The 27747-nt window shown below is 40.8% G+C and overlaps 1 protein-coding gene across 2 annotated transcripts; it reads left to right on the top strand.

Annotated features, from left to right (window-relative positions):
* Positions 1 to 341: 341 nt before the first annotated feature.
* On the top strand, positions 342 to 27280 carry carm1 (coactivator-associated arginine methyltransferase 1). 2 transcript variants are annotated; one of them, XR_005993556.1, is made up of 16 exons: positions 342 to 569; positions 10402 to 10527; positions 11377 to 11483; positions 14671 to 14775; positions 15030 to 15140; positions 15390 to 15567; positions 15826 to 15916; positions 18807 to 18888; positions 19013 to 19098; positions 19189 to 19278; positions 19371 to 19508; positions 19908 to 19997; positions 20108 to 20220; positions 22587 to 22664; positions 23065 to 23216; positions 24793 to 24929. XR_005993556.1 is itself a non-coding variant. In XM_041816731.1 (16 exons), exons 1-16 carry the CDS (start codon positions 428 to 430, stop codon positions 24930 to 24932), a joined length of 1746 nt encoding a protein of 581 aa, XP_041672665.1. In that variant the 5' UTR covers positions 343 to 427; the 3' UTR covers positions 24933 to 27280. The 2 variants fall into 2 exon arrangements, 1 of the variants encoding a protein (XP_041672665.1); XM_041816731.1 differs by having other exon boundaries at positions 343 to 569; positions 23065 to 23133; positions 24793 to 27280.
* Positions 27281 to 27747: the final 467 nt, after the last annotated feature.

Here is a 27747-nt window from a genome sequence, read left to right as displayed (position 1 = left end):
ATTCAATTAAGAAACGAGGAAAATGTTGGTAAAGGCCTAAAAATCTTTGCTTTGTTTATTTAGAGGACGCCTGACTTTATCATTTGAATGGTTATTTCTATCATTTTCATCATTATTTCAGGATTTTTTTAGGGAGCTCCTGACCTTTTCATTTACATGTATTGATTTAAATCTGAGCTCCTGGTGGTTCATTTTTAAACATTAAATTGAATTCATTTTTGTCTTTAAGAGTCCTCCTGACTCGGATCAAACCCCATGATTAAATGATGACGTATGCGCTCAGTGTTGTCGTCCTTCCCGCCCTCGGCCGCTGGGTCTCGCTGTTGTCCCGGCTCCTCGTGCTGATGCCCGGGCTGCTGCCTCCAGCAGAGAGCAGTGCGTGGTTGGATGTGAGCGCCACCGACCTGTCTCTACTTCCAGATCGAAGATGGCGGTCTCGGTGTTCCCCGGCGTGCGGCTCCTCTCCATCGGAGACGCGAACGGAGACATCCAGCGGCACTCGGAACAGCAGCCCCTGCGGTTAGAAGTGAAGAGCACACAGGATGCCGCCCTCATCAATCTCTCCAATGGTGAGTTGACCTTTCCCGCTGCTGCTGCTCCGATCATCGGCCTGTGCTAATGCTAATGCTATGCAGTGCTAACGCTAATACGGCTAATCTGGCAGCTAGCCTCCAAGGAGCTAACACATCTTAGAGACCACGTCGCCTCCCCCTGCTCATCACGAGGAGCCCCATAAAGTCCACATTTTTCCTTTTCTAGACTATTTAACCCTAGACTCGCAGCTTCCTTATAACTTTGAGTTCTTTATAGATATATCCTGTAACGTACTTCAGCTCAGTAATCTACGTAAATACTGAGAGGAGCTAACTAAGGTTAGCGGGGAGTTTAATGCTAGTTAAACAATGAGCGTAGCCCGGCTCAGCAGTGATGCGCTAACGGCTCACATCCACGACTCTGCCCTTCAGGCTTCACTAGCGGGTATTTATCACATAAATATAATGGTTGTTTAAATAAATGACCGTTGTTATCTTGGAACAACCAAAGAGTTGTTATTTGGCTGTTTAGCTTGTTTGGGAAAGTGATGGACTGTTCGGATCCTTCCTGTGATCAGACTATTTTACTCCGTGAAGAAATACGATCCGATTCTTTCAGGTCCCGAACAACTCTATATTCATTATTAAGGTTGAATTGAACAAATTAAGTTCTTTTTTTTCCTTTAAAAACATCTGGACCATTTGGCTTAAGTGTTAATGATTCCATTTAACATCAATTGCCATAATTTTGATTTATGTTCTGCTGTAAATACTGTGTTAGAAAATTTTCAGATCTGAACTAACTGAAGAAAAGGAGACTGCAGACTTAACTACAGTGTCAACTGATGATTGATATAATAATTTTTCTGATAGTATAGACTATCCAGTCAGATTGGGAGACCGCATCTGCCATTTGCATAATGATTTCACAGTCAAGATCTCACAGAAACTCGCAAGATCAAACGTTACTATATATATATATAAGTACATTACAGAGGATGACTACTGTTGCCAGCTGGCTCAGCTCTCGTGACATTGGCATAATAACACACTGGTCTAATGTCATGCATCCTTGGTAAAATGCTTTCAGTTTCTACTTCACCTGGTGCTTTGTGGCTTTGTGCAGCATGGCGGCCCCCTTTTGGGCCCCCTGCAGACTTGCATGTAGAACCCTGTGTCTTGTAGTCCATCTGCACCATGCCATCTTATGGAAAGATTGTTTTGTTTGTATTTATAATATATTTCTGAGAACCATTTTAATCTTGTAAAGACACATAAGCTGTATATATGCAATCAGAGTGGTAATTATTCCTCTGAATTATTTTAATTTAGCCTATATGTAACTGGGAATATGTATTCCCATAAAGATACAAAAATCTCCCTTAACCAGGGAGTCTTAGCCAAGACAGCAGCACAGGAAAGTTCACGCATATGATAAAAAACGGATCATAACTGAAAATGATTATATCAGGCAGCAAAACAGAAGTGTTAAGCAGTAAAACGTATGCAGTCACCAGTCAAGTGGTCTTTAATTTTGGTTGTAGACCTCCCAAATGATGGTAAGGGTAGTTAGTGACACTGCTATGTGCACATAAGACAGCACAATAAATTAAAATTTAATCTTTGTTTCAATATAAGATTTTATAATGAATATGTTACAAATTGATTTATTGCAATGAAATTAAAAAGATCATGCAAATGTGCAATGCTTTGACTCTTTGTGTGTCTACGTTGTGCAATTTAGACAGTGTAAACAGGTTTGCCTGTAATGGTTTGATGAATTAATTCCTCTCCTTTTCATCTGCCCTGTGAAATAGACAAGCCAAGTATTTGTCTGATTTGTTTTCCACCAGAAACCTGAAACCGCGCTGTAGGAAATTGAATATTTGCATCCTTTCCAGATTTCCAAAGCACTTGAGAACAGTATTATTTGCAAACATGAATTTGAATAAAATAAAAGCTGCAGCTCTCTTTCTCTTGCAGAAGCTTTTGGTTAAAATATGCAGTTTTAACATTTGGCTACCTTTGAATACCATCATCATTAAAATAATGGAGACTGTTGCATCAAACATTTGGACAGCCTTGTAAAGAGCTGTGGTACCTATACTAGTGTTTTAATATCAAATCACAACATCTTTAATATGTTAAATATCCATGAAGTCATATTTGGTTTAGTTTGTATGAATTTGTGGGAAATGGTGGATGAAAGGAGTCGTCTCTTTGTGCTGGCTCATCCAGTAACGTCTCATGGCCTGTTTGAGAGCCTGGAGCAGAGGGCATGGCTCCTGACCCACCACCGTGCTCTGTGGTCAGGCCAGCTGTCCGTGTTATAGCCCGTTGTTTTTTACATGCAGCTCGGTCAGTTAAAAGAGCAAACTTGTGAAGCTTTTATTTTGGAGGAGAATGCCCTCTTTACGTTTAAGATGGCTAAGAAAGAGCGAGCCCTCATTACTTATGCAGCTTTGTTCTCATTGGAACAATAGCTGGGTCCCCGCCGCCCCCTGCCCTCCTGTGAGGAGGCAGCATCAGAGCCGCTCGGCTGCTTTTCTTATTCAATGGGATGTCCCGCTGAAAAGAAACAGGCCTCCTCTGCTGGGATGCTCCAGTTTAAGAAAAGAGCCCACATTCATTGTGGACCTTTAGAGCAGCTTTGCATCAACACAGAAAGATGTAGTTTGGCTCAGCCGTGTGGGAATTAACGCAATTAATAATAAAAGCAGTGTGATTCAAATGAGCATTGACTAGCCAGTAAGGGTTTTATAGATGTGTCAGAGTGCCTTTTGGATTCGTTCTGTGGTTTTTAGGGCACTTTCAATGATATTGATGTGAAGATTCACAGCGTCCTTTTAGCCTGATGTACACATTGATTTTTGTGGAAGAGTAAAAGGTTAATTTGTGCACATTTTTAAAACTAAAACCCATTTTCTCATCGTTTGGAGTGTAAAACTAATGAGATCATTTTATGTGAATCAATACACAGCCATTAGCTGCATTTTTCTCTTTGAATCCATTAGACACCCTGAATATTTTTTACCTTAATAAGGATGGTTTTCTGGTCTGTTGCTGCCTTAGTGTACTCGTGGTGTCATGTGCTGCGTTGTTGTGCTGGATCCGAGCTAAAAATACTGAGGTCATAAAATAATTTAAGCTATGAAATCAGGCAGCAGAACAACAACCACATGATTCTACAAGGTAGAATCGCTGAATTTCTGAGGGCGTTTTCTCTTTCGGGACCTTGGTACACTTGATCCTAGAGCTGGGCGATAAGGCCTAAAATACAAGCTCTGATTTTTCCACAACAAACTTGATTAACTATTTAAATCAATATTCTTTCCTGGTGGAAAGTATTTATGACTGGATTTACCACCAGGCTAACCTTTAAAGCAGATGTGTCAATGATAAAAACTTCTTTAGTAGCAGGATGGACTGCATTATGGACATGGAAACTAAACAAATGCTGCTGAGTGGATAACATGAGTGGTGGCCATCATTGCTTCTGACTTCCTCTTGGCAAATATACAAACAAACATCATGCATACCGCGATTTTTTTTCCCCCAATATTGCAATTTGATACGTGATTATTCGTTAACTTTCTTTATTCCTAAATGAGGCCTGGACAATTTTTTTTAAATATCGCATCCTGATGACTTTGACCTGTATTGCCAATTGGATATGAATTGTTGCATTGAAGGGTTTTTGTCATCCTCATATCTAATAAGAAAGGTAGGATTTTTTGTTGGCTATTCTAAAAACAATGGCACTTGAATGATTGCACAATATGTCATGCATAACATCTCTACTTCAATAAAAAGCTTAAATCTGGTATTTTAACACAAGTTCAGGTCCAAAAAAATATTGCACCTTTTGAGATTTGAAAATTGTAGCAGGCCATATTGCAATTTAATCTAATTTTCCCATAACTGCTAAGCCCTAGTACACATAAGTGTGATTGGGCACAAAACCATAGAGGAGGTGTTAGCAATTACGCTCCAGCGTGGTACAAAACAATCATAGTTAATGTGAAAATGCCCTAAGAGAGTCTGGTGACTGTAGAGCAGCGATACTCAACCCGTGGCTCATGAGCCACCTGTGGCTCTTTTATGATGATTTGTGGCTCCTTTATTCCTCAGTTTGAAATATTATTTCCCCAGAATATCTTAAAAAGGGAAACTGACCTCAGAAATTATCTATTGCAAGTCACATCAATGAGTTTGTTTTACACACACAGCCGGCTTTAATTGCCTACCTGAGCTTCTTTGTATGTATATTTCCATTGCCCTTATTTGTATTTTTTTTCCATTTTTAATCCATTTTCACTGCTTTAAGTCTGCTTTTGCCACTTATTGTCCCTTTTTGCCACTTTTAGTCTGTATTTGCCACTTTTTCACCCACTTTATGCCAATTTTTACGGGGTTTGCCATTTTGCCACTTTTCGCCCATTTATAAGCTGTATTGCCATTAAATGCAAATCTTTTCCCCATTTTTTCCACTCTTTACTCCCATTTTTCCTACCTCTTTGTCCATTTTAGTCACTTACACACTCATTTTTTGTCCTGTTTCGTTGTTGTGGGGGTTTTTTTTAACCATTTTTGCCATCTGTAATTCAATTTTTGGTTACTTCTCACCCATTTTTTTCAATTTTCTGCCATTTTATGTCTACTTTGCCCCATTTTTTCCCCTTTTTGATGATTTTTCTAACCATTTTTGCTACCATTAACATATTCTTTAAGCCACTTTAAACCTTTTTTGCCACTTCTCACCACTTACATTGTGGCTTCTCCAAAGGCATTTTTTAGCAGCGTTGAGTAACACTGCTTTAGAGAGTGTAATGAAACAGGTATTTCTGTTTTTTAAAAGCAAATTCAGTTTACAAGTGGTGTGCTTTTCATTGTGTATGCATACCACATAATCTAAAAGGCCACTCAAAGGGGATCCTTCCCATAAATCACGTCTTCAGGCATACTTCTAGAGATGATTATTGAGCACGGTGAACTCAGCTTTGTCAGTCTTGTTTGGACTGGTGTAATATCAAGTGAGTTTCTGAGATGGAGAGCTTCTGAAGCAGAGGATTTTGGCATCTGGATGTTCACTATTGACTGATTCTAATCAGGTCATTTGTTCATTTCAGTAGAGTTTCGATAGCAGAAGTCCTTTTCAAGTGTGTTGAAATGTAGAGTTCCCTTTTTTCAGCGAAGAAGAAGCATGTTACCATTATAGACATACTCTGGTTATATGACATTCATTCCCTCCATGATACTGAATTATTTAACATGTTGCTGTCATCTTATAGTCACACTGAGCCTATGTGGAGCTGCAGTGGATGAACTCTGACTCCTACTGAAGTCTGATCATCTTCTGAAAGGGATTTCTTTAAGGAGCCAGGTTTGACGGGACGACATGAAAGTCCAGCTGTAAGGCCTGAATATGAACTTTGTGAAAAACTAACAGTTTTGTAGTGTGACATAATCAGTGATAGATCCAGCATGCCGTATGACCACGATTCATGTAGACTGGGGTTACAGAATGTTTCCTTCATCTTTTGTCTAATTCGCCGTCCTGGCCTGACGTCAGTGGCAAGATTCATGGCCGGTTTTCATGACGATATCTGTACAAACAAAAAGAAGCTTGTTTATCTGAGCTCCTCTGTCTTTATCCACTCTGATGTCGAGCTGTCAACATCCACTTTGCTCATAGTCACTCTGGTTCCCATCCTATGTTAACTAATAATGCCAAACAGCAGAACCAATCAGAGCATTTGTCTGTGTGAGTGACGGCTGAGCTGTGATGGCACGCTTTGGTTGAGACAGAAATAAAATCACTAAACGGCTTAGAGATCCTGGTGAAGGCTGACAGCTGCAGCAACTTATTTATCCCAAATATTTTCCTGACAAACGGACTCGCTCTGTCAGCGAAAGTCCTCAATAAGCAGAGGAAGAGAGCTGTGTTTGTGTGCTTCTTTCTCAGGGTGTTAAAGTGTGTGCTTTTGATCAGAAGTGGATCTATTTCAAGTAAAATATCCTGCTGACTCATCAAACAGGAAGTCCACCAGATTTTACAAATGTAGGTCAGTTTAGTCGTCACAGTGAGTTAAACTCACCGTGTGAAAGCTCTTATATAAAGTCCTGTGGAGGAGCGTCGGTGTCACGACAGAGAAGATAACCTCCACTGTAAAATCTTCAAGGTTGGCAGGATTTAAAAAGAAAACTACACATTCATAACGGAGAGTCTGCCGGTCAGACTGGAGCCTGAAGTTTGAATCATCTGGACATTTTACAACCATGAAGCCTTCATTGAAAAATACTGTCAGTTAAATTAGATTTAGCCTTTAATTTAGAAAAAATCTTCAACACCAGACTCCTTCGTCAGTCTGCAGAAATCCTTTTTAAACCTGACTCATGTTTATCAGCGTTTTCTACAAGCACCAGCTGTTGACGGAAATAAACATTCTCAAATCGACTGCTGATTTCTTAGTCAGCTGGAAGTCACACCATGGTGGTTTTTTACCACTCTAACCGCTCTGTTTTACTCTGCTAGAGAGGAAAAATTGACATCAACTTCAAGGCTCAGTTTCAGATTCACTTAAAGTTTGCAGCCTTTCATGGTGTTAATCCTTTGTTACTGAAACAGATCAACTATCTAAAAGCAGAGACAGAAATAGGAGTCGACTGGGTCTCCTGGACTGATCATCCCAAACAGTGACTTAAGGAGAACACGCTTCTCAGTCCACAGCAGACTGAGATTGTGTTCAAAAACTGGCATGGCTCTACATTGTCTAATATGAACCACATTAATATGTCCTATTGTTGTAAGGTTGAGCTAAAAAAGAAAAATTCATGGCCATACCACGATTTTGATTAGATCAATTTTTCCGTTCAATTTTAAAGACAGATTTGAAGTTAATTACCAGTAAAAAACAAACTTTTTCTCCGTATCATTTTTTGCATGCATAAAAACTAGGGCCGGGCATTGCTAAGAACCTCACGATTCAATTCGATATCGATTGATATTGATTTAAATGCTCTGATGTTGATTCAGTAAGCAGTCGAAATACACAAATGACTATTGACAGTTTTTAATAATTATTTTCATGCCCATGTGAACATAAAGTTTAGGTCACCTCACATTTTTTAGCAAAAAAACATCTGAAAATAAAAATTTGCACAATAATAACTTATTTGTGCATAAGGAGTACAAAAGGCTCCAGCCCCCCCACGACCCCGAATGGGATAAGCGGTATAGAAAATGGATGGATAACTAGATAAATACTGTGCTTACATGTCGACACTTTAAAGGTTTTTTTCTTTTCTTCTGCAACGACCTGTTGGTCAATGCAGATGAAACATGAGATATTTTAAAATTTACCATTTCATAGTCGGCACCATCAGGTAAGAAAGTATGGAGGTCTTTACTTAGACTATTTATGCACCTGACATTTGTCTCCCTTCCCTTGTCAATATCTGCATTTTCCATACAACGTTCAAATTATGATTTGTGTCCTCTTCATAAATCCATTTGGGTGTTTATCAGGCACTTTTTAACACTGATTCTCATTTTAAAGCACGTGGAGTGTAAACAGAATTCCTGCTGTAGGTTTACACAAGTATCTTCTGATTAATTTTGTATGATAATTACTTTAGCCTCATTTATAGACTGCTAAAATATAAACATAACTCAAAATGTGAATAATTTCTGAGGCACATGGTTATGCAGTAAGGACCTGATTCTATTTTAACACAATCTTGGTTTTTATTTATAAAGAGGTCCAAAAACGTTAATTCACGGAGCGGTGACAGAGGCTACACTCGTACCTGCTACTGCTAACAATGCCAGAGAGAGGAGGGAGATGCATGCTTGGAGCATATGCATGTAGGATAAATAAATGTATGTTAATCTATGAATATATTATTTAAAACAGAGGTGTCAAACTCAAGGCCCGGGGGCCAAATCTGGCCCGTGGAACAGCTAAGTCCAGCCCACGAGATGATCTCACATTACTGTTAAAACTGGCCCATCAGTCTGAGGTCTGCAGATTTCCTCAAGTATAAAAATTTTAACTTATCCTTGATGATTTAAGATATCTTTAAGACATATTTAGATGAAAAGTCAGGAATGTGGGAAAAGAAATTAAATTGTGTTTTTATTTCACATTTTCAATTTAGCATCTCCCAGTTAGGACTCAAACTTCTGACTTTTAATTTCATACTTTGAACATTTCAACTCATAATTTTGACTTCTCATATAATATTTTGAGCTTAAGATTCATAATTCTAATTTTTAAGTGATATTTTGACCTTTTTAACCAGTTATTTTGTATTTCATCTCATATTTTCAACTCCAAACTTTGACTTCATAATCCCATAGTTTAACCTTTTAGACTCACAATTTAAATTTTGAATCATATTTTGGCTTTTAGTTTCATGATTACAAATTTTATTTCATATTTTGACCCTTTAAACTCAGGATTTTGACTTCCTTTCTAATATATTTGCGTTTAATAAACATTTTTCAATTTCGTGTTTTGACCTTTTCGAACTAATACATTTACTTTTTTCGGATTTGAGCCTTTAAACCGATCTTTTTAACTTCTTAATGTCCTAGTCATTTAGCATCGGTGCTACGTCTTTTTTCCATACTTTATTACTGGTGAAACAATTTTGGCAGTTTCTGGTTAAAAAGGTGACCCTGTTAGGCCCTGAGGTTAGTCCTGAATCCAGAATCCGGCCCCTGCTGGGATTGAGTTTGACACGCCTGGTTTAAAACATTTTCTAATACCAACTGATGTCTGGACCTCACAGACTTTGCTGCCTCCTTCCCTAAAAAAGCGCTGATATAAAGTTTCAGGTGTTATTTCGTTATCCTGACAGGTAAACCTCATGTAAGCTAATAGTGTTTACTCTGATAAATGGCTGCAGAGGATGATACAGCTAGTCAAATTTATTCACCATCTGAAAATATCAGATGTGCATTTCCTCATCCAAATCTCTCCCAGTGGTTGAACGAGTGCAAAAGTTTCTCTGCCTCAGCTGATTCAGCAGCTGTACTTTGCTTCTCCTTCCATGTCTCCTCTGTTTTCTTCTTTGCTATTCTACAGAATGATCATCTGCTGATCAATATTTATCAGCTCCAACTTACACATAATACGATCAGTGTCAGCCGCCATGGTTTTCTGTACAGCAGCTAGAAAAGGAACTGGCATTAAAATCGCACTGTTGAGCATTTTGTCCAAGAATTGAAGAGTGACACAGACACTCCAATGCACAAGTATGTGTTGCTTATAACGACGTAGGTCAGAGTATAATTCAGGCCTAAGTGGTTGTTGAACAGCTGATGCTTGTGTCTCTGTGAATCAGAAGTGCTGCTCTCAATCCCTTCGTTTCTGCTGGATTAGCTGGGGCTGGTTAGTGACTATTAACTGGATCTGCTGCTGCACCAGGAACTTTGTCTTGTTCGTTGAGGTGGTTGTATAGATATGATTTGTAGTGAACCTATGAATGTCCTGCTTTACAGGGGTGTACCTGCCATGCAGGTGTGAGTTTTCATATCAGCATCTGCTTTGCATGAAGCTGTGTGAGCTGACAGTTATCAGCCCAGCACAACACTTAGAAAAAGATCACAAACATCACCATAAGTAATTCAACACTTTAAATTTCCTGAACAAAGATCAGATTTCCTCCGTGTGTTGTCTTAGTGCAGATTCATTCTAAAAACTCACTTGCAGTTCGACTTTAGGCTTCGATTTCCAGCCTTTAACCAAAACAGGCATCATGCGTGACTTCTTTTCCCCTCCTGTTCCAGAAATATTCCTGTGAATGCCTGTACTTACAAATATTTGATGTTTCCTCTCCATCGTCTTCCTTTTCTCTGCAGGAGAGGAGGCGAGTGTGTTCAAGTGTTCGGTTTCCAGGGAGACGGAGTGCAGCCGCGTGGGGAAGCAGTCGTTCATCATCACACTGGGCTGTAACAGCGTCCTGCTACAGTTCTCCTCACCTGCAGGTACACAAACACCACGATACAACAAAGCAACGCATGCATGGCATGTCTGACGTACAGCTGTGATATCTGCAGAAAGCATCATTAGTTAAGGAAAGGGAAGAAGTTTCATCTCCTGATACAAACGCTGGAAAAGTTTCAAACATGACGCGTCTTTAATCTGTTTGAGCAGACGTTTTTAGACTGGACTCCAGCATCACCCTGGGATTATTTTATCTGATTTTAACTTCAGAGAGAGTAAATGTGTAAAAGTTAGTTATATAATCAGTGAGTCTGTTCTTCGCACACACTTTTATCCCTCAGTTAGTCCACTAAAACACATCACTCAGTACTTTTACAGCTAGAATTAGTCAAACACTGACCTGTGGTGTTTGTTCCAGTGTAGACACAGAAGCATAAATGAGGATTAAATCTGCATGTAAACAGACTCACAGTCCTGGATCAGCTCAAATCTACCAGCTTGGTGCTAAAACTTTAAGAGTTGTACATTATATTGTTAAAATATGATTTCAGTGACACCAAAATGTGCACCAAGTGGTTTCAACATTTTAAAAAACTGATCCAAGCCAGTCCAGTTTTCACAAAGCAGCAGTAATAAGATGTTCTGGGAGTAAAACCACAGGAATCAACTATGAAAGGACATTTTTACACAGAATTTTTCTGCTCTAATATTAGCTGGAAACATTGGCATGACTAAAACACTCACTTTCCACAGCAGCGAGCTAACATGACCTTTAGATAGAGGAGTAGATCATTTAAACCAACCTCCTGGATTTGTTTGTTTTCTTTAGACTACCACTTTATTGTAGTTTCTCCTCTTTGCTCCTGTTAATGTTTGCTTTTGTGTTTCAGACTTTCAGTCCTTTTATAACATCCTGAAGAACAGTCGTGGTCACTCCGGTGAGCATTCGGTCTTCAGCGACAGAACAGAGGAGTCCTCTGCTGTACAGTACTTCCAGGTGAGATGGAGATACACGCACACATATAATAAAAGTTTCACATAAGGGACCTGGGCCTGGATCCAAGCACACTTGGCCCCAAAGTCTGGGCCTATTTGAGCCATGCAGGAGATGTGAATGCAACTATGCCTGAGTACAGGGTACCCATAAGGGAGTGTGGAAGTAGGGAGGTTGTTGTTGGCATCACAAAAATACTACAGACATCCATAGTAGAGATGCACAATATTGGATTTTAGCTCAATATCTGATCTGTAGATACTCCAAACTAATTTGAGCTGATGCAGATTTATGCACACTTTTTTAATGTAATGTGTCTCCAGTCAAAGAGAGGCTGAGTCAGTCAGAGAGGAACAGGTGATGGTACAGCTGTATATTTTGCTGCTAATATAAGATTTATACTGCTGACATGTATAGCTGATATATCAGCTGTAATCATCAGAAAAGATCCTAACTGCTGATACAGATGTACATCTTTTTAAGCTAATATCTGTCAATACTGATGCCACGTCGATACTGTTTCATAGAAGCAGGAGGGTCTCTGTTATCCACACAGAGCATAAACACATGTGGACCAGAGTGGCCGTTTTATAACCTTGCAAAGCAGATGGATATGCCCGTTTCTGTGTTTCTCTCTGGTGAATCCATCTTGCAAAGCTCCCATATGAACCGTTTGGTCCCAGATAGAAAGTGACAGGACCAATCAGCGACGACGGGGAGTACTTTCACGCCCTGCAGAGTCGTGACGTAAACAAGCAGCAACAATAGGCCAGAGCAATTACAGCAGAAGACATTAGCGTGGATGCTGCTAAAGTGCCAGTCTTATCAGAACTTGATGACATTTTTGTCATTAAAAGAAGAACAAAGAACAGCAGTTAGTTGTTTTCTTTTCAAAAATGACAAAAGTCACGTACTGGGGCGCAGGTGGCCAAGTGGTTTAAGGTGTGCCCCATGTATGTGGATGGCCCGAGTTCGAATCCGACCTGAGGCCCTTAACCGCATGTCTCTCCCCTGCTCTCAGCCTTGTTTCCGACTCTGTCCACTTTCCTCCTCTAAAAAAAATAAATAAATAAAGGCACAAAAACGTCCAAAACAAATCTTCAAAAAAAAAAAAAAAAAAAAAATTAAGTCTTGTTGTGTACTGACATGTCTACAGTCGCCATGGTTCACGTTTTGCTGTTCTATATGGAGTTTACTTCCTGGTAGCGGCTATGTCACTCGTTTTGTTGCTCTGATTGGCCCCTAAAAATGTGACAGACAGCAACATTCATCCAATCAACCTCCGAGTTTTTTTCAAAGGCTCTGTCTTTGCCCAAACGCTGTCCATAAGAGGTTTTCCAGATGGATGTGTGAGACACATCCATCTGGCCTGTCAGGTTAGTAGTTTTAGCCATCTTTTATGATTTCTGTGGAATTTTTCATCCATGCTTGATGTTTAATGTTCCCGTATGATGTTGAGTTGTGTCTTTGTTACTCGAGCCCGACCGATTGATGGGCGGTCCGATTATAGCTTATCACAGATTAATCAACGTCGGCCAATATGTAGCTGATATATTAACCCTTAGAGCTCGCGTGGCACGGATCCATTGTGCCTTTCTCATCATGTCTTCCAAGCATTCGTAGCTCTTACAGAACATTTTCTAGTGAGCCCTGAACTTGGCTGACTTTCCAGAGTCTCTGAGGATAGTGTTGTCCTATACAACAATGCGTGACACAGTTTATAAAAACGTTGAACCTTTTGAACTGCAAGTCATAGAAACTTACTCTGTTTTCTTCTGAAAGCTGACCATTTTGTCGTCCGTTTGCTACCATCGATGTCTCCGTAGCTCTAAAGGACACCATCGTAGCGAGCCCGGAATTGGTGACTTTTCGGGGTCTTTGGACATTAAATCCACATTGTTATTTTCGATTATGTACCTTGATTTTTTTCAATGGGCAGCCATATTTGTTTGACATGCAAAGCACTGTGGGAGTTGTAGTCGACCAGTTGCGTCTCTACTGCTTAGAGGAGTAGAGACGCAGGAGTCGAGAATAAACAATGATAAAATGCAACTGTTAATTCACATGTCCTCCATTATCTAATATAGGACTATTACAAAGCGTTTTAACATCGTCTAAGTTGCATCCTTGTGAAATAAGCAAAGATAATATATAAACAGAGATGATATAACTATAAGCTTTTGTGTTCATGTACAGTATATATCCTATGTATATTGATGTTCTTATTTCATATATCGGCCGATATATTGGATATCGGCTGTTTTTTAGCCTTCGGTGTCGGCATCGGCCCCAAAAATCCCATATCGGTCGGGCTCTAGTTGTTACCATCATGCTCTATCTTTCAAGTCATTGATTCCCAACCTGGGGTCCGCTGCCGCCCCAGGAGAGCTCTACAAATGTTGGCTGGGCCACGAAGCTTTGTCTGTTTTGAGGTTATAAAACTTAGATTTGAACACATGCTAAAATCATGATCAAGCATTAATAGCAGCCTTGCATAAAGACCTTTTGGTATGGGAAAATGTGCAGAGCTATTTTCTTTGGGTTTTATCAGTAAGATGAAAAAAGTTCTCTCAAAAAGTATCCTCTCTTTTGTTAGGTCTTTGTTCTTTGAGGACTTGGCTGTTCTTAGATGGGGGGGGGGGTTAGGAGCCCCTGCTGTAAGTAGATCATAGAGGAGGGCTCATGAGAGATTATACCCCAGATGTTCTGTCTAAATATTCTGTGTATACAGTTAAGTTTTTTTGTGAGCCGATGCAGCGTATTTGAACACAGAGCAATCTTGAGGGAGTATTATTAATTAATCATCCAGTGACTCAGTTCATGTTGCCTTCTCTATCTCTGAACAGTTGTTTCTCAGCCTCTCAGTATCCATGCTGGTTTTATTCTTAGTCCACTATTTATAGCTTCAGATTTTGGAAATATTCTTCAAAACGAGCTCTTTGGATCCTTTTGAATCACTATATTGGCCGTTATTCAGCTCCAAGGATGATTAAAAATCTCCAACTGCAGTGTGCTAACACTAACAGAGAAACATTTCCCTCACCCACATCCTCTCTCAGGCTGGAGAGCTCATTAGCTCCTGATTCAAAGCACATTGAACAGCTTTGAAGCTCCCTGTACCTGGAAATGTGGGTCACTTTTCCTGCTCGCTGGTGTCCTTATCTTTCTCTCTTTCTGTGTGTTTTTGCAGTTTTATGGCTACCTCTCCCAGCAACAGAACATGATGCAGGACTACGTTCGAACAGGGACTTACCAACGGGCGATTCTCCAGAACCACACCGACTTCAAGGACAAGGTCATTCATCTCAGCCGTGAAGAAAAATCAGAAATCACTCTGTTAGACCAAGATCAGGAGTTTTATTTCAGCCATAATCAGTCGCTAGATCTCTAGAAAATACATTCTGATACCTAAAACAAGTTTGACAGTGTTGAGCAGAGCACAAGTAACAGATAAACCCAGGAAAACAGAGATTTGTAATAATCCCATAACTAAACAGAGAGTGATGTTTGCCGATGGTGACCCCATTTTTTCTGTTGTCCTTGCTCCAGGTGGTGCTGGATGTCGGTTGTGGCTCAGGGATCCTCTCCTTCTTTGCAGCCCAGGCTGGAGCCAGGAAGGTTTACGCTGTGGAGGCTAGCACCATGGCGCAGCACGCAGAGGTACATGCACATATCCTGGTTTTGATCAGGTTTTTATTTAACAACACAATCACAGGCACCTGGACAAATCAGATGCAGTTATCAGGAAGTGGGACACTAGATAAGGCTCATAACCAGGATGCCCACGTCCATGGACACGCTCTTATTGACCAACAGCTTTTATCGTTTTAGTTCAGATAACCTCAGAATAACCTCAGACGTGTCAGCAGGTTTTCCAGCCATTCTTAAACACTCACTTTTGCCTTGCAGGTGCTGGTGAACAGTAACCGTTTGGGAGAACGTGTGGTCGTCATCCCGGGGAAGGTGGAGGAGGTGACGCTGCCTGAGCAGGTCGATATTATCATCTCAGAGCCAATGGGATACATGCTGTTCAATGAACGCATGCTGGAGAGCTACCTGCATGCCAAGAAGTTCCTCAAACCCAACGGTGAGCAGGATTGGGCAATGAGGGAAAGAATATATGATCATTGGGAGGATTGGAGGGAAAAATGACCCTCAGCAGCTCTGTGCGTCTGTCATCTCTCTGCTGTTATTGGCTAACATGATGAGGCCACAGCATGGATGGAAAATACACCTAATACCAACATGTTAATGGTTTTAGACAGTCTTTTTAAACTCTAGATCCTATTTAGTGTTCTACATTTGTCATTGTTCTGATCAGAACTCGTCTCTTTTTGTGTTTCAGGTAAAATGTTCCCCACCATTGGAGACGTCCACCTGGCCCCCTTCACAGACGAGCAGCTCTACATGGAGCAGTTTACTAAGGCCAACTTCTGGTGAGGAGGAGCCTTCAAATATGGACATTTAAGATCGTCTAGTTGTTCAAACTTAAAGTCACAGTTCTTCTAGCCTCGGTTCTTATTAACTTATAATGCAAATGAAGGTGTGCCCTTGCCGTACGGGTCTGTTTTTGAAGCAGAGCTCGATCACAAGTTCACTAAAATAAAAGATAACATCATGCACACTTGAGATGTGAGCCATTAACCAGCTGAACAATAAACGACCGCCCCCTCTGTAGTTGTTACTAGTTAGTTAGCCTAATTCTCAGTATTTTTAATCAGTTGAGGCCCACAATCCCGGTCAAATGCTCCAGCTAAGCTGTGACACAGTCGCCAACCACCAGTCAACACGTTAGCTCCAGTTAATGGCTACTGCCATGCTGCCATAATGCTCTTTAAAGGTAAACAACAGTGAAATGATAGCACTGATAGGAACAGCACAATTTAGCGCTACTTTGAAGTAGAAAAGAGGGATAAAGCTGTCCGTAGACTCTTTAGTTTAGTTTAGTTTAGTTTATCAAGGGACTGTGCAATATCATTGATCATTTATACAAGGTAAATGAAAACATGGTAGCACCAGATTTAGCGAGTCGCTAATTTCCATGTGTTGTCCCACATAAGACTGACACAAAATATACATAATAGTCCAAAAAACAAGGGCAGACACCTGACAGGACCACAGCTGACAAGACAGAGTACTAAAGTACACTAGTGATCATTACAGAGCAGTGATACTAAATGTGTTGCTCTTTTATGTCTTAATTTTAAATATTATTCCCCCAGAAAAACTTAAAAAAAGGGAAACTTTGCTAGTTTTTGCCCATTTTAGCCACTTCTTTTTGCTACTTTATCAAATTTTTGCCCTTTTCACCATTTTTTGCCACTTTACACCCATTTAAGCTACCTTTGGCCATTAAGTACCACGTTTCATCTTTTGTTGCCCCTTTTCATCACTTTTCTCCTATTTCAGCTATGCTTTGCCACTAAATACCACTTGTTTCCTGTTTTTGTCACTCTTGGCTGCTTTTTGCCCATTTTAGTCACTATTCACTCAATTTTTTGCACCATTTTATGTCACCTATAACTTAATTTTTGTCACATCTCATCCATTTTTGCTACTTTCTGACCCCTTTTCCTCCCCATTTTCACCCTTTTCACCCATTTTTGTTGTTTTTTGCCCATCTTTGCCACCTTTAACTTGTTTTTATTGCTACGTGAAGCTTGTTTTTGCTTCACCTCTTAGATTGTGGCCTTTGCAAAGGTATTTTTCAATAATTTGGCTCTTTGGTTGAGCAGGGTCGAGTAACACTGTTATAGAGGAAAGGAAAGTAGTCTAACATTTTCACATATGTATTTTAAAGGCTAAGGCCTAACACACTAGATAAAGAAAAAAACATAAATAGACCCTGTTCTTAGATATATAAAGTCCGGAGCATTATCATAAAATGACCATGGTACAGTATAATCAACATAGAAATACAGGAAGGCAATTGATAAGTCAGGACCATTACACATTAGCAACATTATGTAGTGCCTGAAATGCCTCATTGAAGTAAAAAAGTAACCAAAATTCATCAGTAGTATTATGAGCTTCCAAGCTTTAGAAGCTACTTTGTAAAATAACCAAGATGCAAAAGCAGCAATATAAAAATACAGAAAGGCAATAGATATGGCATGGCCAATACACGATAGCAGCATAAAATACAACAGTGACATGAAAGGGTAACCAAAATCTATCAGTTGCATTACGAGCTACTAAGATTTACAAGCTACATTATAAAATGGCCAAGATACAGTAGCAGCATTATTACATCATTAAGCTATAATAACTGCATGACTAAATAAGCAGGAGAGGACAACTACATCATAAAGTGACCAGGCTATACTCGCATTTAACTGAAGCATTCAGCACAGGAACGTGGCAAAGAGGGTTGAAGAATGGCGATTCTGGCGCTGCTAACATCAGCACCATTCTGCAAACCAACTTTGGATCATTCATCCACTGCTGCTATGGTCACGACTTAAAGGAACGGTGCTCAATTTTCACTGTTTCCTGAGTGTTTTCTAGACTTGTGGACTAAACGTAATTTGAGGTGGCATTTACGGATTTGAAACAGATCAATAAGGAACGTCACTACTGTATTACTTTGCTGTTAGTTTCTGAGGTTGGTTGGTTGTTTATTTGCTCCTGATTTGAACAAGTGTTGAGTTGGGATGTGGTAAATGATTGGCAGTCCATGCATGTGTTTTTCAATTTTATAATTTAGCAAAATAAAACCACCACACTCCCAAACCTAACATCCTGACCCACACTGGCACTGGCTCTGCTGAAAAAGGACAAGCATGCTGCAGAAACCTAAAAACTGAAAGCAGAGGATGCGATCAGCTCCTGATTCTGTGGTTCAGATGAAACGTTACACAGATTGACTGTGGAAATGAAGCTGGAGTTTAAATGGCTCCACGAGTTAAAATATTTGTTTTTGATTATTGCTCTTAAAATTAAGCCAGGGTTTTGTGTTTTTGTGGGGGAGTTTGTGCCGTTGTGCCTCAGCTGTGTTAGTCAGCTTTTTGAAGGTGAACTTGTGTATTTACAGTAAGACTAAAAGATAAAACGGGTCAGTGTCAGCAGAATGACTCAAACATCATCAGTACTCTGATGTTGACTCAGTTAAAGCAAACAGAGAGGCTCTGGTTACTTTTCAAACTGGTTTTCATGTGTAGGTAGTCAGAGATCTTCTGCTCTCCGTATGAGAGACACACAGAGATCCTTTTCTGCGGGTTAAAATCAGACCATCACACAGATGAGCTACATTTTTAACAACCTTTTATTATCAATCAGAGGAGAAATTAATAAAAATTAAAGAGTAATTTCATTTTCATCCCTCAGGTACCAGCCGTCCTTCCACGGTGTCGACCTCTCTGCCCTGCGGGGGGCAGCAGTGGACGAGTATTTCCGTCAGCCAATCGTGGTTTGTGATCCACTACACACAACAGAAACAGCACATGTAGAATCATGCTGGGGTATCGAGGTGAAAACCCCCGATGATCCCAGCCCTGTGGGTTAGTCTAAGTGTAACATTTTTCCCTCCACAGGACACGTTTGATATCCGTATTCTGATGGCCAAGTCAGTCAAACACACAGTTAACTTCCTGGAGACCAAAGAAGAGGATCTCTACAGGTGAATATGCAGTGTTATAAAGTGTTTGCTGAACCTATGTGTCCTGTGTTCCTGGTGTTATTAACAGTCTGATTCCTGTTTGTCTCCTAGGATAGAGATCCCCTTTAAGTTCCACATGATGCACTCAGGTCTGGTGCACGGCCTGGCATTCTGGTTTGACGTGGCGTTTATGGGATCAGTGTAAGTCAGCTGGATGCTGATGATGATAATGCTGATTTGTTACATTGGCTCTTGCGTTTATAAACAGTCGACGCCCCCTCTTCTTTACGCAGGATGACGGTATGGCTGTCCACGGCGCCCACAGAGCCGCTCACTCACTGGTACCAGGTCCGCTGTCTGCTCCAGTCTCCTCTTTTCACCAAAGCTGGAGACACGCTGTCCGGCACGGCACTGCTGGTGGCCAACAGGAGGTATGAAGCTTCTAAACAATCTCTGTTGTGTGGGCGTCCTCTGGCTTTGTGTTGACTTTTAAAATGTAATCATTGAATTTAAAGAGCAGCATCATGTATTAAAGACATCCTGCATGGCTTTGCATCTTCACTGGTGGGCTGCATTGTTTCTGTATCACTACATATGAGTAGTTTTTTTTAATCAATGAAGACAAACTGTCAGAGAAGTATAAACTCTTTATTTATTATTAGGAAACTTGTTTAGAAGTCAGCATAGATGATTGAGACGTCCCTACTTTTTACTCAGTTAAAACAAACTGGATCTGTGCTGTTATTTTGTGAGTGCTAGAGGTGTTTGCATTTAGCTGTTTTTCTGATTGTAGTTCACCAAAGCTGATCAGCTGATCTTCTTCCCCACAGACAAAGCTACGACATCAGTATTGTTGCCCAGGTGGACCAGACAGGATCAAAGTCCAGCAACTTCCTGGACTTGAAGAACCCGTTTTTCAGGTGAAATCCTGACCCCAGTAAACCAACATAAACCTGGGTGCTATCTTTAAAACCTGTAGGATCCTCTGCATGTTTCCATGAAGCTCAACTTGGTTTGTTTGTGTGTGCAGGTACACAGGCACCACCCCAAACCCCCCTCCTGGCTCACACTACACCTCCCCGTCCGAGAACATGTGGAACACAGGGGCGGCCTACAGCATGAGTCAGGGGATGGCTGTATCAGGTGAACACACACAGAGACACGGGGAGATCAAATCTGATTTCAGTCGCATGATGGGGATGTAAGAGGAAGATGCACCCATGTAACCGTTTGATTTATTCATTAATTTTACGTTTGGTTCTGTCTGCAGAGAGATTTCTTACGTTAGTTATTTTAGTCCTGCTGACAAAGCATGCATGGCTCCCTACATGACCTTAACACCACCAGCCCTGCATAAACTCTGAAATATGATGAAACATGCAGACTTGCAGGCACTCTGAGTCAGAGTTTGACCTGGATGCTCACTTCAGTGTAGGATCTGTCTAATAATGACGTGTGCTATGCTGCAAAGAAGCCCTCATAATAAAGGAAGTACAGTACCATCAATGGTGGAAACTGGGATGGCTTCACTTGGGTTTATTTTATTTCTCATAATTTTAAGAGTGTAATATTGAAGAGTATCCTCTTAGAAAGGCTGCAGCACATCTAACAAAGACACAGACATGAGACATCAAATCTATCACAAACACAAATCAACCGGTTCTGGGTCACAAAGAAGAAAACCATCAGTTCAACCTCATGAATCTTCTTCCGATGTCTTTAATCTACTTTTCGAAGATTTAAAGAGACTAGCTCAGCCAGAGAGAGAGCTTCCTGCAGCAGATTCTTCTTGCAGGAGCAGCATCTCTGAAACCTTTTACCTGTTTAGAGACTTTAGGGGCAAACACCAAAAGTAAGCCATGTGACTGAGTCACAGTGAAGACTGTAGCCTCCAGCACTCATCACATGAACAAATCACAGAAGTATGATAAAAACAGGTTTATTATAGCCTTATAAATAAGGATATGACTGTGATTTAGTCTGTTGGTTGTCAATGAAGGTCACTCATCATCATACAGAGGACAGTGAAGAGTGAAGGTGTTTACACTGGTGATGAACCTCAGCATTCCTGTGAATCCAAAGATTTGAGGCATTGAGAGGATGCATGCATCCCCAGAATCAGTCAGAGGCAGGAAAATGGTAGCTACAGGTTATCATCTCTATGTGATCGTTGTTTGCCAAAAAATAATTTAAACAAAGCAAACTTTGTAGAAGAGATGGAGCTCAAAGTCCAGCTCTAAAAGGACCTGGTTCTGCATTAATCACACTCAAAAAACCTATGAGATTTGATATTTAAATTCAATCACTTTTAATACAGTTGAATTGCCGGTCGGTAAGTTTTAGGGCTGAATGTTTTTTGAATATAATTGAATTGTGATTTCTTTCCCCCAATATTGCGAATTGATACACGATTATTCCTTAACTTTCTTTTATTCCTAAACAAGGGCTGAATGATTCTTTTAAAATATCACATTCTGATGATTTTTACTTGTATTGCCAAATAGATATAAATTGTTGCATTGAAGAGATTTTGTCTTTCTCATATTTAACAAGAAAAAAGTGCAAAAATTAAGAAGGTAGAATTTTTTGTTGACTATTTAAAAAAAAATAGCACATGAATGCTCGCATGATATTTCATTGCATGACATCACTGCTGCAAAAAAAAGTTTAAATCTGGTATTTTGACACAAATTTTAGGTCAAAGAAATATTGCACCTTCTGAGATTTGAAAATTTCAGCAAGCCATACTGCAGTTTAATCTAATTTTTGATTAATTGCCCAGCCCTAGTAAGAATCGGGCATGTCAGCATTGCAACTTTTAACACCTAATGTCAGGTTGTTCTGCTTGTTAGCTAGCTCACCAGCTTTTATCCTGTGGTTTTAAACGCAGATGTTCTATTGGATGAATAGATTTTGTCTAATGGGTTGGTTTGAGAGGAGGAGGATGGCTGATCCACAGGCGCAGATGAGATGACGTTTTTCAAAGATGCAGCATCTCACTTTAATTTGATTCACCGTGCTTCATACTGATTGGCTGGCAGTTGAATGTGCCTTATGAATGGCACTGCAGCATACAGACAGCTTTTCTCAGCTGCAGACACCAGATAATTAACCACAGCTGATTGGTTTGGGTGGGTTTTGATTGGTTTTGATAATAATGACTGTTTCCTGATCAATTAGGGCATCTCTGACAGAACTGAAAGCACATCAGTGAACTTTAAATGACTAAAAGAACATTTTTCAGGGTTTGTTCTGTTTACCGTTACACTGGCAGACCCCCTCCCCTTATCATTTAGTACACCTCTGTTATCAGAGGGTTGGTGAGTAGGAGGATCCTTGTTTTCTCTCTCTGTTTGGCGGAGATCTCCTTATACTTGTTCCAGATGTTGTTGTCCTTGGTATCAGCAGGTCCTCTGCTGATGGAGGCTGTAATAATGAGAAGGCTGAATGTGACTCTGACTTCTGTTGTGGTTGTAAATGTTGATGTTTGCTTCTTTGCCTCTCTGCAGGGATGCCAGCAGCTTATGACCTCAGTACAGTCATCGGCAGCGGCCAGCCAGCATCTCACAACAACCTCATCCCCCTGGGTATGAACACGCTCATCCTCACTATCCACATCCTAATAGTATCATCAGGATCTGATGATAACTGCTGCAGTAAAGTTAACACTCATTACCAGTTCATATTCTGACAAATCCTGTCAAAGTCAGAGCAAACAGGGAAATAGAAGCGTATCTTATTCCCCTGATATTTGTCCTTTCAGCTCTAAGTAGAGAAATGGTTCATAAGTAGAGATTTCGTGGCGTGTTTGCCATCTGGTGGTCTGACAGTTACAGGGTGTACGACTATTCCTGGTTCCTCAGCTGCTGCTCCAGGTTGTGTTTGTGAGAGAAAGTGAGGGGTTGTGAGGCTTCCAGCCAGCAACAGGCTGCAGTCATGCTTTTAGGACATATCAGTAACAGTGTTCTGCTCTCTGATTGGTTACAGTGAACACAGGAATCGTAAACCACACCCACTCCAGGATGGGCTCCATCATGAGCACAGGAATCGTCCAGGGTACGTCCACAGCACGCGCTCACGTAGAATGAAACACTCGGACGGCATCTTCATGATGAATGGATTAGATAAAATCAGCAAAGGTTGTCAAATATTTACATACTTCTTATGTTTTTTAATTTCTCCTGTCTAAAATGATAAAATCTGTTATTTTAATGACCAGTAGGATCAGAAAAGACCAAAACTTTATCTGCATCAGTTTCATTAGACAGATGTGTAGGAGAATATAGAATCCATCCATCCTTTACACCAGTGTTACTCAATCCTGCTCAACCAAAGGGCCAAGTTGTTGAAAAATCCCTTTGCAAGAGCCACAGTGTAAGTGGAAAAAAGTGGCAAAAACGGCTTGAAGTAGCAATAAAAGTAAAAGGTGGAACTAAGTTGTCTAAAAGTGGCAAAAAAATGAGAGAAAAATGACTAAAATTGGCAAAAAGCAGTCAAGAGTGGAAAAAAAGGGCAAAAAATAGGAAACAAGTGGTAAATAATAGCAAAAGGTAGCTTAAATGGGCTAAAGTGACCAAAAGAATTTGCTAAAATGGGGGGGGTAAAGGGGTACTTAATGGCAAAAGGTAGCTTAAATGGGCGAAAAGTGGTACAAAATGGTGAAAAGGGAAAAAATGGGGAAAAAGTGGCAAAAACAAATGACAGAAATGGGCACAAAAGTAGGGGGAAAATGTGTTTTTTAATAGAAAAGGTAGATTAATTGGGTGAAAAGTGACACAAAATGTTGAAAAAGGGGCAAAAATGAGATAAATGTGGCAAAATGAGACAATTATGTTTAAAAATTAAAGCCTTCTGTAAAAGTCTGGGAAACTAATTAATGAGATTAACTTCTGAGGTCAAATTTTCCCCTTTTGTAAGGTTTTCTGGGGAAGTAATATTTCAAATTAAGACATAAAAGAGCCACACGTTGAGTATCACTGCTTTACACTGTTTTCCTTCTAAGGTTGTAGTAAAAAACTGAACTTACACTCATGCACCGACCAACTGATTGGTCATGAGGTTAGTAATAAAAATAATAAATCCATGAATGGTTCCTTGTTGCACTCTCCTTGTGGTCAAAAGGAACTCAAAGTTTACACAAACTTTTTGCAGCATTAATGATTATTTCTAACCTCATTATTTCGTTCTGACTCAGATGAGCAGTGGGGAGCTGCCTTTCTCCATTTCTATAATCACAGCACATCAGTTATGATCAATCATATAGCCTACAGAATCACCTGAGATAATAGGGGTTTTTTTATCTGTAACTATTAACAGCACTCACTTGTTCCAGGCCTGGCTGTGTGATATGAAATAATATGCAGCTGCATTTACTGAGCTGAAGGGAAAATTGTCCCTAGGATGGGACTTTACCCCTCTGAGTCAGACGCTGTGCTTGTGCTTGGTCTGACCTGCTTCCTTTATAATGGGATGTTTTTTATCATGAAGAGGTCATACTATGTGGTTAGAAACTTAAAGGAATGCTAAATGGTATTAAGAATGAAGTACCACCCCATCCTACTGCACGACTACGCACCATCAGGCTGAAATTTGGTTGACTTTAAAACTAGTAATCCAACTCAAAAACAATGTAAACGTGTGAATGACTCATGTCCTTATGCCTGATGTTAAACATGGAAGTTTTTATTGGATGTGTTTTTGTGTTCCCTCCTCCAGGAGCCACCACGGGGCAGGCGGGCCCCAGCAGCAGCGGTACTTACTACCCCGTCACCAACCAGTTCACCATGGGGGGCGCCGCCATCTCCATGGCGTCTCCGATGGTCATCCCCAGCAACACCATGCACTACGGCAGTTAAGACGAAGAGCTCGCAGACAGACGCCTCTTCGTCCTCCCCGCCCCCCTGCATGATAAAAGATCCCCACCCCCTCGCCACCCTTCAACCCAGACCGACCCACCCACCGCAGCCAAAACCAGTATACCAAAACCAGTGCTGAGCTGGCCCCGCCCTCCTCGTGTCCTTGTCCAGTCCATCACTCTATGAACGGTGAACGCTCTCGTATCCGTCCACACGCTCGTCTGGCTGGCAGACGGAGTTCATGGGACTGTAACACGTGCACAGAGACGCACTGCAGCTATCACCCCCCTCCTAAACATGTACCCCCTTCCCCCCTCTTTATTTTTGTATTATTGTGTGTCATCAACGTCCCGGTGTGCCGTCACACGGTCGCTCCGTGTTCCTGTAAACAGACTGCACTGAAGGACGCTCCTCATTAGTACAGTAGGACCGTATTATCACTCATCTCTGGGTGGCCATCTTGGCTTTTCATATCCGATCCAGTCTTCAAGACCTCGCCGTTCTTCTCTGTACAGACTGACTCACGCAGGACAAACAGCTGCTTCAAATCACACAGTTGAACCCGTTTACGCCCGATCAGAGGCCGACATATCACCAACTGAAGCCATGGACATCCTGAAGGAGCGTGAGGAGGAAAAAAAGCTTTACTGGGACAGAAACAGAGCCTCCTTCAGAGACGCCTGAACAGGAAGTCAGGGCAGGTTGTCACACGTCACCTTCATGCTGGGAGATCATTAAAAACAGTTCAATCACTCAGTACGTTTACATGCACTCAGAAAAAGTCGATTTACTTTGGTAGGAAAACTAAAACTGGACCTTTAAAATTCATGTGAACATGTTTGATGTAAAGGGAACTTCTCAAACACGCCTGAATAAAACAGCTGGAAATAGATTAACTCAGCCAGACCCAAACTGGACTAGGCGTTCTGAGCATGCTCCACAGCCTCAGTGTTGGGCTTCTACAGCATAAATACTAATCATAGCAGACGTTTCGTCCTCGTCTGCCTTCAGATACAACCGTGAGCTACTGCAGTGGTTCTCACCATGCTCATCCTCAGGGCCCACCCCCTCCTTATGGGGAAATCTGGGACCCATAATGCAAAACTTTCCATCCACTCAAATGTATTTACAGAGAAATGTGGAAGTCTGGGTCTGAAACGGGGAGGACATGCATGTTTTTATACTCTATTTCCTGCAAAAGCATGCAAGTTTGGGCTCTTCTCTGCAAAAATAGCAGCTTCTAATTGGAAAAGCATCTTTGTGGACTCAATGTGATGATATGAGTAAGTCGAGATCTTGAGAGAACAACCTGAATTTCCTTGTTAACATAGAACAGCAAAATACAGTATATATGGATGCATGTCTGCTTAGGGCTTCTGTACCTTTGACTCTTTGCCACTTTTTACTTCAAGGGAAGCATTTGACTCTTCAAAACAGCTTTGTGACTCATGTTTGGGTCCCAACCCATCAGCTGAGAATTGTTTTTGTAGCTAAAGTAAACCGTTAAGAGTCCGTATGAAGCTGCAATGTTTCTGTCCATGTTTTCTGTTTGTCATAAAACTGGAAAAAGGTCCAAATGAACTCGCTGAAAGGCGGCTCACTGCCACCGACCCAGCGTAGTAAAGTCAGGTTCTCTTCCAGGTCAGGGACAATAGTTGAATATCCTGGTAGCTGTAACTCGACTTCACCGTGCACGTAAACATACTGAGTGACTGAAGAGAGTCGTTGTAGGTTTCTTGTTCAGGAGATTTATAGAGTGATTTTAAAGCTGCATGAATTAAATGTAGACTAAAACCTCAAATCAGACCAACCGCCCATAAAAGATGATTTTACTAGAAAGAGGAAAAGTTCTGATGACTTTCAAGTATTACCTCTTTAGTTGTGCTGAATCTTTAGTCATCAGTCTCTTTAGCTGCTAACAGCTGCACGATAGGGTTGTCAAGATACCAGGATTTTAACCTTTGATAGTCTTGTTAGGGATGTACTGATACCAGCATCAGTGTCAGTGCTGATACCGAGTCTAATGTATTCACAAATTCAGAGATGCCAGTCAAATACCTCGACTTCAACGCCCCCTGAAGCAAACTAGGAGCCAAGCTCCACCTCCTGAGGTAAATGGAAGGCATCAGCACTAGTAACAGATTAGTGATGCTGTACTAGACATCATTTTACAGCCTCATTATCCCAGCAGATAGGAAAGTTGGAGGCATGTCTTCTGTCTGGATGATTAAAGTAGAGCAGGCTGTAAAGGAGGCATCACTGATGGACCATCATGCTCCGCCCATTTCACTGTTTAACGCTCTCTTTGAACTGAGGAGTCTTCTCAATAAAATCTGTACTGAATATTGTGTACTGACTCATTAGTAACCCAGCGTTGTCATTAAAGATCCACCAATTGTGAAAATTAGTGCAGATGCAGATGTTTTTATACTCCGTTGGGTGCACCAGTCCTAGCAGGTCAGCGTTTCCTCTCACGTTTGAGCATGAACAGATCAGAGTTGGACCAGCAGGTCACGTTACCGGATACATAAACATGATTGGACAGAAGAGATGACTGCTGATATCTGATCATGACACATAAATCTGTGAATGGCTGATTTTAGTAGATGGGGCCGATATCAGCTGATGCCAATGTTAGACCGGTGCATCATGTCATGGATGAATTTCACGCTCTGAAGGTGAAAAGGTGTTCTGGAGGGCGACGCCCTCTGGTTCTGCGACATGCAAAGCCTTTATGGAGTGTTTTCAGCACAAGGCCACTGTTGAAATGCTTTTCTCCCTCAATAGATGAGATTCATCCATAAAACAGAAACGT

Source organism: Cheilinus undulatus, linkage group 21 (genome assembly GCF_018320785.1).
Source record: "Cheilinus undulatus linkage group 21, ASM1832078v1, whole genome shotgun sequence".
In the NCBI taxonomy this organism is placed as follows: domain Eukaryota; kingdom Metazoa; phylum Chordata; class Actinopteri; order Labriformes; family Labridae; genus Cheilinus; species Cheilinus undulatus.
The sequence above is the reverse complement of the archived record's forward strand: the minus strand, read 5'-3'. Positions and strand labels throughout refer to the sequence as shown.